This window comes from Thamnophis sirtalis, unplaced genomic scaffold (assembly GCF_051295495.1).
Source record: "Thamnophis sirtalis isolate CommonGarterSnake01/CBP01778 unplaced genomic scaffold, rThaSir2_p1.2 scaffold_2, whole genome shotgun sequence".
Classification (NCBI taxonomy): Eukaryota; Metazoa; Chordata; class Lepidosauria; order Squamata; family Natricidae; genus Thamnophis; species Thamnophis sirtalis.
The window spans coordinates 73,946,394-73,957,126 of NW_028261382.1; the positions used below are offsets into that span (position 1 = coordinate 73,946,394).

At 46.4% G+C, this 10,733-nt stretch overlaps 1 protein-coding gene across 1 annotated transcript in view; it reads left to right on the forward strand.

The window, feature by feature from the left end:
• FAM178B (family with sequence similarity 178 member B) overlaps nucleotides 1-10,733 on the forward strand; it is a 291,511-nt gene continuing 280,778 nt past the window's right edge. Inside the window, exons 1-3 of the mRNA XM_087703499.1 lie at nucleotides 1-390; nucleotides 3,995-4,064; nucleotides 8,666-9,010. Of these exons, the coding sequence (XP_087559625.1) occupies nucleotides 1-390; nucleotides 3,995-4,064; nucleotides 8,666-9,010 (805 nt within the window). The remainder of the gene's footprint in view (nucleotides 391-3,994; nucleotides 4,065-8,665; nucleotides 9,011-10,733) is intronic.

Here is a 10,733-nt window from a genome sequence, read left to right on the forward strand (position 1 = left end):
ATGAAGAAGTCAGGCAAACCAAGCCGGGGGAAACCCCCTGCACTGGATAGCCAACCGGGGACATCCAAGGATGCCCTGAAGCAGATGCGCCAGAGCCCGCTTGACAAAGAAACCTCGAAAGTTGGCTTGGTTTCTCAGTCCAAGATGACATCCTTCAGCAAGGAGCTCTTCAACACCTGGAGAGACATTCGCTGGTTCCAAATCCCTTTGTCCTCTTTAAGGAAACCCAAAGCTGGCCTCTTCAGCTTCACCTTCCAGTCCAGCCTGCAGAGGTACCAGCAGCTTCGGAAAACCAAGCGGCTGAAAGTTGGCAGGCCCTTCTCCGTCCTGCCTTTTCCGAGCTTGTCTTTGCCGTTTACGGATCCTCCAGCATTTCGAGATGCGTTGCGGGTAAGGAGGGAAGCTGGGATTGATTGACTTGGGGGAATAACATAGCATAATAGCATGGCATAAGGGATAGAGTAGAGTAGAGTAGAATAGGAATAGAATAGAATAGAATAGATATTGGAATATAGAATAGAATAGATACCGGAATAAAGAATAGAATAGAATAGGAATAGAATAGATATTGGAATATAGAATAGAATAGGAATAGGAATAGAACAAAAGAACAGAACAGAATAGAATAGATATTGGAATATAGAATAGAATAGATATTGGAATATAGAATAGAATAGGAATAGAATAGAACAGAATAGAATAGATATTGGAATATAGAATAGAATAGAATTCTTTATTGGCCAAGTGTTATTGGACACACAAGGAATTTGTCTTTGGTGTATATGCTCTCAGTGTACACAAAGAGAATAAAAATACATCCATCAAGAATAAAAAGATACAACACTTAGTGATAGTCATGGTTACTAATAAGCTATCAAACAATATAAATTGAAAGATACCAGCATCATGGTTATAGTCATATGTGGGGACAGATAGATACTAGGAAGGAAGAGAAGAATAATAGTAATGCATTGTTGGTAAATTATTTTTTTAATTGAATTTTTAAAAAAAAAAACCTTTTACAAATGTTTACTTCCCTTCCCTTACCCTCCCCACCCAAACCCCACCCCTCCCAAACTTCCCTCCCCCGACTTCCCAGAACCAATACAGGGTATAAATCTTTAACAAAAATATTCTAAAGTAAACTTAAAAGTAAAAAATTAATATCCTCTATCATTTGAGCTTTAACTCCTCTTTGTTAACTCTAAACAGATTATGTCATTCCTTGTTGCCTCAGTCATAAACTATCTGGAATTTCTTAGTCCCATAATTCTTGGTAAATTATTGACAGTGTTGTGGGAATTAGTTGTTTAGCAGAGTGATGGCATGGGGGAAAAACCTCCTGTGTCTAGTTATTTTGGTGTGCAGTGCCCTATAGCGTGATTTTGAGGGTAGAAGTTGAAACGGTTTATGTCCAGGATATGAGGGGTCTGTAGATATTTTCACAGCCCTCTTTTTGACATGTGCAGTATACAAGTCCTCAGTGGAAGGCAGGCTGGTAGTAATTGTTTTTTTCTGCAATTCTAATTATCCCCTGAAGTCCGTGTCTGTCTTGTTGGGTTGCAGAGCCAAACCAGACAGTTATGTAGGTGCAGATGACAGACTCAATCATTCCTCTGTAGAACTGAATCAGCAGCTCCTTGGGCAGTTTGAGCTTCCTGAGTTGGTGCAGAAAGAACATTCTTTGTTGTGCTTTTTTGATAACGTTTTTGACATTAGGTGTCCACTTTAAGTCTTGAGATATGATAGAACCTAGAAACGTGAAGGTCTCTACTATTAATACTGTGTTGTCTAGTATTGTAAGAGGTGGTAGTATAGGAGGATTTCTTCTAAATCCACCACCATTTCTACAGTTTTAGCTGGAGAACATAAGTTCTCTAATAGTACAAGGTGGTGTGATGACCCGGGGCACAGCAGAAAGATAACACAGGCAGCTGGCAGTTCAAACCGCCCCTTTATTGCTCCAAATTTCCCAAAACGCTCCCTTTGTTTCTGGCAAGTCCCAGAGCAAAGTGATCACTCGCACACATCCCTCAAGCAGTCTCTGGCTGCACGTAATCCAGCCCAACGTTGGCAGTCAACACTCTAGGAATTAAGCCTTTGTTCCTGACAAATGCCCCTCCCCACAGCATCTCCTTAAGGCTCATTCCCCAGGTGGGCCTTGTGAAGAGGGGCGCACCGCTCTCCTCCTGACTAGCCTGCTCAGTCTGCATTGTTCCCGCCTTCTCTCCACTCTCCGTGCTCGAGGATCAGGAGGAGGTGATCCTTGCTCCTCGCCTGAGCTCTGTCTCTCATGTTCACTGCTTAGCCTTCCTTGGTCGTCCTGCCCCTCCCTGCCTACAAGCCGTCCCAATCCTGAAAAGCCCTGCCCTGACTGGGTCTCCTCTTCCCCATTTGCCAACGATCTCCATTGGCTCCAGTTCCAGCTCGTCTTCCTCTGCAGATTCAGGATCCAACAGGGGCATGACAGGTGGTATTGATCAAGTTTCTTTCTTTAGTGTTTTAAGACCACCTTCTTTCTTGATACCTGGATGAATTGTGTGTAAACTTGTCTCAAACCACGTTCATTGGTAGAATTGTGAGGCTATATCTGTGATGGCGAACCTATGGCACATATGCCCAAAGTGGCACACAAAGCCATGTCGCCTGGCACGTGCGGCCTTGCCTGTTTGTCTTCCGGGTTTCTGGTGCCCGTGTGCATGCATGTGCAACAATCAGCTGTCCTTTGCATGCTTAGCAGTGCCAAAAACCGGCCTGCACATGCATGCCAGCCTGCTGATTGTCAGGTGCGCATGTGCGCCAGAACTCAGAAGTTTGGCTTTCCAGAGCGTGATCCCTTTGCGTGCGCGGCAGTGCTGAAAACTGGATTGCGGATGTGTGCTGGCCAGCTGATCATTGGGCACGTGTGCGTGCTAGAAAGCAGAGCATGGCCGCGATGAGCACACGTGATGTTTCCGTGTGACTTTTTTGGCACTCGGTACTGAAAAGGTTCACCATCGCTGACCTATATGGTATTAAAAATATTGTTTATTTTTCCTCTTGATCAAAGGGAAGGTTGTCTATGTTGACTGGCCCAAGTCTAAAAGGCCCTTCCTATGAAGGGATGTATGCTGAGGCTTTCTTGGCCATAAATTTGCTTTGGGCAACTTATCCTAGACGGATTTAAAGGTAACACAAGGCCTTAAGGCAGCAATAGGTGCAAGAATTATCTTTTTTAATAGCCTTGAATAAATAAGGGCTGGATCAGATGGAACAATGTCTGATGACCTCTTTCGATCGGTCCATGATAGAAAGTGTCTTCACATGCCGCAATTACAGTATGGTACACTTGGTTAATTGCTGCGGGCAGGGAGACACTACAGAGAGGGATCAATTCGGCACAAGAAACCATTGGTTACCTTCTTAACACCACTGGGTGACACTGCCAGGTCTCACTGCTTTACCAGAGTAAGGAAGATACTCAGTGGTGATTCACACTCTGGTCAGTGTCTCTTTACACTTCTGGTGCCAATGGGCAGAAGACATCGAAGGATAGCTAGCCAAACAAATAGGTTTAAAAATAGTTTCTATCCTTGGGCTATCGGACTCTTTAAACACAATCACAATCATTCCACGCACACGCGGAAACGCATGAGTAGTTTTTCTTTCTTTTTCCAATTACTTGCATAGGGATTATTCTTTATACTATTTATGTTGTTTGTATTTTTTGTCACGGACTGCACCAGTGAGGCTAAAACAAATTTCGATGTATACAATGACAATAAAGGCTGTGCTATACACTCAATTGAAATAAGGATGAGAAAGTTAGAGGTTAGGTGGTGGTGTTTTTTCCCCTGAAACAGGCCATTAGATTTTCTGGAATGTATTTCTTTGGACTTAGCATTTTTCATATCCCTGGTGCTGTGTTTTGTTAATTTGAGGGCTAAGGCATGTGTTTATATGAATCCAGCCATTCAACAAGCATTTTTAAAATCTTACCAAATTTGTCCCGCAGGGTGATATTCACAGAGCTTCAAGAACGGATAGATCTAAAGTCCGCAAAAGACTCTCGGCTCATAGAAATGGTAATATTCTAAAATATATTTCCGGTGACTTTGGGGCGGGTGGGAGAATGGGACACTGTCCTATAGCCAGTTTTAGGATCGGTTGTGATGCTTGTTTGCTGAAGTAGATCTAACTTCAGTGGGGGAGGGGGGAAACTGGACTTTTTAACCTTGCTTGTTTGTACTTTATATTATTATGAGCTGTGCTGGTGCAGTGGTTAGAGTGCAGTACTGTAGGCTACTTCTGCTGCCTGCCGGCTGCCTGCAATTTGGCAGACTCAAGCTTGACTCAGCCTTCCATCCTTCCGAGGTGGGTAAAATGAGGACCCAGATTGTTTGGGGCCCAGGGGCTGACTCCGTAACCCGCTTAGAGAGGGCTGTAAAGCACTGTGAAGTGGTATAGAAGTCTAAGTGCTCTTCCTTCCTTCCTTCCTCCCTCCCTTCCTTGTGGTTAGAATCCAGTATTGCAGGCTAATTCTGCCAATTGCCAGGAGTTCGATCCTGACCTCAAACATTGATTCACCCTTCCATCCTTCCGAAGTGGGTCAAATTAGGACCCATATTGTTGGGGGCAAGAGGCCGACTGTGCACTGCTTAGAGAGGGGCCCTAGAGCACTGTAAAGTGGTATATAAGTCAAAGTGCTATTCCTGTTGGGACAAAGGATTCTTAATGAAATAAATTTGTTGTGTGCCATGTTTTGGATGTGATTTTAAAAAGGTGCTTGAAGAGAGCAGGATAAAAAGCTGGTACTTTGGGGGGAAGTCGTAGGTTTAAAGTACTCAGGTGGCCTGTTGGGCATCAGAGGCTTACCAACATTTTTGAGTGTTTGGGGCGGAAAAGAAATGGGAAGCAGTGTTCAATTATAGACCATTTGTCCCTGAAAATTGGCAGTGTGATTTGTAAGCCACTGGAAAGGACCGTGGCATATAGCTTATATCCTTGTCACCCCTGGTTTATAAAATGCCACCTATAATTAAAGGTGGGGAATGCAGTGGCTCAGAGGCTAAGACGCTGATCTTGTCGATCAAAAAGGTTGGCAGTTCAGGAATTGTAATCCCTAGCACCGTGTAACGGAGTGAGCTCCCGTTACTTGTCCCAGCTTCTGCCAACCTAGCAGTTCAAAAGCACATAAAAAATGAAAGTAGAAAAATAGGAACCACCTTTGGTGGGAAGGTAAGAGTGTTCCGTGCGCCTTTGGCGTTGAGTCATGCTGGCCACATGACCACGGCGACAGCTTCAGACAGCGCTGGCTCTTCAGCTTTGAAACAGAGATGAGCACCCCCCCTAGAGTTGGGAACAACTAGCACATATGTGCGAGGAGAACCTTTACCTTTATCTATAATTAAAGGTAATAAAACAACCCAAAAGGCTCTCAGTACTGAAAGATTTTTATGCGAAGGCTAAATATTGTTCCCCATACCCTTGCTTTACCACCCCTCCCTACCGCCTGAAGCCCCCACCAAGAAAATGAACCTTTAGATCTTTACATGCATGAAACCAGACTTTCAAAGAAAAATCTGTTTCTTAAAATATTTTTTTAATCTAGATGAGCTGTTTTAAGCCAGTTTCTCACCTACAGAACACGCTGCTGTATTACTCCAGGGTTGGTCTGAACAGTACAAAAATAAGATTTATTTATCTTATTTTTATCTTAAATAAGATTTAACATGGCACACCCACGTTACTGTAGAAAATAAGAAATAATAACTTGTTGAAAGGGATGCTACTATGGGTGTGGCACTATTTAAATCCTGGAAAACGTGCAGCTAGCGGGGTTACTTCCAAGCGTAATCGGATTTGCAAAAGATAGACTCCTTTTTTAGTATGTTGTTAGTTGTGAAGTCATTTCTGACCCATCTTGAACTGATGGACCACGTTCCTCCAGGCTGTCCTGGCCGCCACCATCCTCTGGACTCCATTTAAGCTCACATCTATTGCTTTGGTGACTCCATCCAGCCACCTCATTCTCTGTTGTCCCCTCCTTCTTTTGCCCTCCATCATTCCCAGCATGTGGCTCTTCTCCAGGGAGTCCTTCCTTCTCATGAGGTGGATAAGAGCCAAGGTGGCGCAGTGGTTAAATGCAGCACTGCAGGCTACTGCTAGATCAGCAGTTCAGCGGTTCAAATCTCACCGGCTCAGGGTTGACTCAGCCTTCCATCCTTCCGAGGTGGGTAAAATGAGGACCCAGATTGTTGGGGGCAATATGCTGACTCTCTGTAAACCGCTTAGAGAGGCCTGAAAGGCCTATGAAGCGGTATATAAGTCTACTGCTATTGCTATAAAGGATTTGAGTTTCCTCTTCAGGATCTGGCCTTCTAAAGAGCAGTCAGGGTTGATCTCCTCTAGGACTGTCCAGTTGGATGGTCTTGCAGTCCAAGGGACTCGCAGGAGTCTCCTCCAGCAGTAGAGTTGAAAGGCCTCCATTCTTTGGCGCTCAGCCTTCCTTATGGTCCATCCTTCACAGCCATACAGAGCATTTAACTTTAACCATACCTTAAACGGTCTACTGTTGACCTCACCCTCTTCCTAAGAGGTCAGTAGAGGCGTGCATAAGTGCACCAGTGTGCCCAACATCCTTGCCCCATTGTCCCCATTTATTTGTGCCCATTTCCTGTGTTCTTATTCATGTTTATTCTTATCCCTGTTATCTTGTACATGAGTGACAAACCAAATAAATAAACAAACTCTTACAACAGATGAGATTCACTAGAGGGCAGTCTTGGCTCTAAAATTGTCATTTGACTTAGCACCCACCCACCCCCTTCCAATTCATTTGCAAGTGAATGAAAGTTGGGATTCTGAGGCGGAAAGATTTCTTCGCCAAAAAGACAATTCTATCCTTAGGATTTCAGAATCCCCTGGAGCAAAATTGTACAAGTGGTGTCCCTCGTTCAGATTGCCTTTTTATCTTCTAAAGCAGGGGTCTCCAACCTTGGCAACTTTAAGCCTGGTGGACTTCAACTCCCAAAATTCCCCAGCCAGACCCCTGTTCTAAAGTGCCATGTCAGCCTTCTGAAACAGGATAAACAGGCTTCTTCTGCCTGATGGATCATTGGGGCTTTCGTCACCCCTGAAGTGCTCCACTGGAGACCCTTGCCAAATATTTTGCATCCCACGGGATCTATTGACAGCCTGTATTCACAATGAGCACCTCGACGAGGGAGTAGATTTAGCTAAGGAAGGAGGAGGGAAGGACCACATCTCTTTCGCTGGGCCCTTTGCTGTCTTACTCTGCAGGGCCATTGACATTAAGAGTATTAAAGTCCCAAAGGTGCTTTTTTCAAGAGGCAAATGGAGTTTCTGGGTATTTTTCTTTGAAGAGATTTTGCTTCTCATCCAAGAAGCTTCTTCAGCTCTGACAGGATAGCTGGGAATGGAAGGATTGATATTCCCTGCAGACAGAGTTGGTCATCTGTGTGCTTTTAGAGGGTCCTTGAACCACTTGGAGGTTTACCTTTGTCCTCAGAGTCACCCAGTGGTGCAAATGTTCCTGTAGTCTGGTTCTAACAGCCCCCCCACCTCTTCCATCTCTAATCTGATTGAATGGGATAGGTTCTCCTGCTTGAGCAGGGGGGCTGGACTAGAAGACCTCCAAGGTCCCTTCCAGCTCTAGTCTGAGTTGGAGGCTAAAACATACGAACAACAGTTACAGGAATTGGGTACGACAGTGGATGGAAACTAATCAAGGAGAGAAGCAACCTAGCACTAAGGAGACACTTCCTCACAGTGAGAACAATCAACCAGTGGAACAGCTTGCCACCAGAAGTTGTGGATTCTCCATCACTGGAGGTTTTTAAGAAGAGATGGAATGAAACCTGTCTGAAATGGTCTAGAGCCGTGATGGCGAACCTTTCTGGCACCAAGTGCCCAAACTGGAATGCACATAAATGTGTGTGCATGTGCGCATGCCGGAGCACTGGGAACCCAAAGACCAGCTGGCCGGCACGCACCTGCCTGTTTTTTGGCTGGTTTGGGGGCAGTTTGGAGCATTTTGGGGTCATTTTTTAGGCAGTTTTCAGGCTGCTTTTGTAATGGTCTTCGTGGGCACTGGAGTGCTAGAAAAGGCCTGAAAAACTGCCTGGTTTGGTGCCATTTTCAGGCCATTTTCGGGCACTGTGGTACCCGCAAAGACTAGTGGGTCAGAAACCAGAAGAGCAGCTGGCAATGGCGCTCGTGCCCAGAGAGAGGGCTCTGCGTGCCACCTTTGGCACACGTGCCATAGGTTCACCATTACGGGTCTAGGGTCTCCTGCTCAAGCAGGAGGTTGCACTAGAGCAGTGTTTCTCAACCTTGGTAACTTGAAGATGTCTGAACTTCAACTCCCAGAATTCCCCAGCCAGCGAATGCTGGCTGGGGAATTCTGGGAGTTGAAGTCCGGACATCTTCAAGTTGCCAAGGTTGAGAAACACTGGACTAGAGGACCCCCAAAGTCCCTTCCAACTCTATTATTTTGCATGTTGTTTTGCATGCTGGCTTCATCCTGCGGTCGGAGCTTCACTTGTTTTTGCGGCCCAGTTGCTGGCATGCCGTGGACGGGGGGAGTTCCATGGACCAGGGGGTTGGGCCACCCCTGGATGTTGCACGCCTGGCCTCCTGGTAACGTCTCTTTCCTTTTGTGCAGACTCTCGGTCTTTCCTGCGACGGATGCAAAAGAAGTTTCAGAAGCACCAGCCCCCTCCGGATGCGCTTCCCCCGAAATGCGTCCCCTCTGCAGCGGTGTCGGGCCAGCAGTGGGTTTCGGGTCTCGGCAGGCGCTCCCGAAAGAAATCCAAGAAGGGAGACTCTGCTCCCCCAGCCAAGAGACCAGGAAGAGGGAAAGGCTCCAGCGAGCGGAGCGACTCCAAGCCACCCTTGGAAGAGGACGAGGACATCTTCCCACCAGACTGGTCGCCTCCATCCTTTCTCTTCAAGGAAGAGCAACCTCCTCTCAGCCCGGATCCTGGAAGCTTTCAGGAAATGCCAGACGGTACCCAAGCGGCTGGTGGGTCTCTCTCTCTCTCTCTCTCTCACACACACACACACATCCCCTCCCTCTCCCTCTTTCTCTCTCTCTCTCTCCCCTGTCCCTTTCTCTCTCCTTCTATCTTTGTCTCTCCCTCTGTCTCTTTCTCTCCCATTGTCCCTCCCTCTCTCTCTCTCTCTCTTTCTCTCTCTCTCACTGTCTGTCTGTCTCTCTCTCTCTCTCTCTCACTGTCTCTCTCTCCCTCTCTTTCTCTCTTTCTCTTTCTCTCTGTCACTCTCTCCCCCTGTCCCTTCCCCTCTCTTTCTCTCTCTCTCTCTCTCCCTCTGCCTCTTTCTCCCTCCCTCCCTCCCTCCCTTTCTCTTTCTCTCTCTCTCTCTCTATATATATATTTCTCTCCCTCTGTCTCTCTATCTCCCTCTCTCCCCGTCTCTGTCTCTCTCTGTTTCTCTCAATGTCTCTCTCTCTCTCTCTTTCTCTCTCTTCCGTCTGTCTTTCCCTCTTTCTCTCTCTCTGTCTTTCTCTCTTTCTCTCTCTCTGTCTGTCCCTCTGTCTCTTTCTTTCTCTCCCCCCTGTCCCTTTCTCTCTCTCTCTCTCTCTCTCCCTCTGTCTCTTTCCCTCTCTCCCTCTGTCTATTTCTCTCTCTCCCCCTGTCCCTTTCTCTCTTTCTCTCTCTCTCTCTCCCTCTGTCTCTTTCTCTCTCTCCCTTTGTCCCTTTTTCTCTCTCTCTCTATTTCTCTCTGTCTCTTTCTCTCTTTCTCTCTTTCTCTCTCTCTCCCTTCTGTCTCTCTCTCTCTCTCCCTCTGTCCCTTTCTCTCTCTCTCTATATATATATATTTCTCTCTCTCTCACACTGTCTGTCTCTCTCTCTTTCTCTCTCTGTCTCTTTCTCCCTCTCTTTCACTCTCTCTCTCCCCCTGTCCCTTATTCTCTCTTTCTCTCTGTCTCTCCCTCTGCCTCTTTCTCTCTCTCTGCCTTTGTCCCTTTCTCTCTCTCTCTCTCTTTCTCTCTCTGTGTCTCTCTGTCTCCCTCACTCCCCCTCTTTGGTTCTCTCTGTCTCTCTCTTTCTCTGTCTCTGTCTCTCTCTCTCTCTCCCCTCTGTCTTTCTTTCTCTCTCTCTTTCTTTCTCTGTCCCTCTTTCCCCTCTCTCTCTGTCTCTGTCTCTCTCTCTCTCTCTCTCTATCTCTCTGTCTCTCTCTGTTTCTCTCAATGTCTCTCTTTCTCTCTCTCTCCCTCTTTCTCTCTCTCCCCTCTGTCTTTCTCTCTCTCTGTCTGTCTCCGTCTCTTTCTCTCTCTCTCTCCCTGTCTCTCTCTCTCTCCTTTGTCCCTTTCTCTCTCTCTCTCTCTATTTCTCTTTTTCACACTGTCTGTCTCTGTCTCTTTCTCTCTGTCTCTTTCTCTCTCTCTCTCCCCCTGTCCCCTTCTCTCTCTTTCTCTCTTTTTCTCTGTCTCTCCCTCTGCCTCTTTCTCTCTCTCTCCCTTTGTCCCCCCCCTCTCTCTCTATTTCTCTCTCTCTGTCTCTCTGTCTCCCTCACTCCCCCTCTTTAGTCCTCTCTGTCTCTCTCTCTCTCTCCCCTCTGTCTTTCTCTCTCTCTCTTTCTCTCTGTCCCTCTTTTCACCTCTCTCTCTTTCTATCTCTCTGTCTCTCTCTTTCTCTCTGCCTTTCTCTCTGTCTCTCTCTCCCTCTCTCTGTGTCTCTCTCTCTGTGTGTCTGTTTCTTTATCAATCT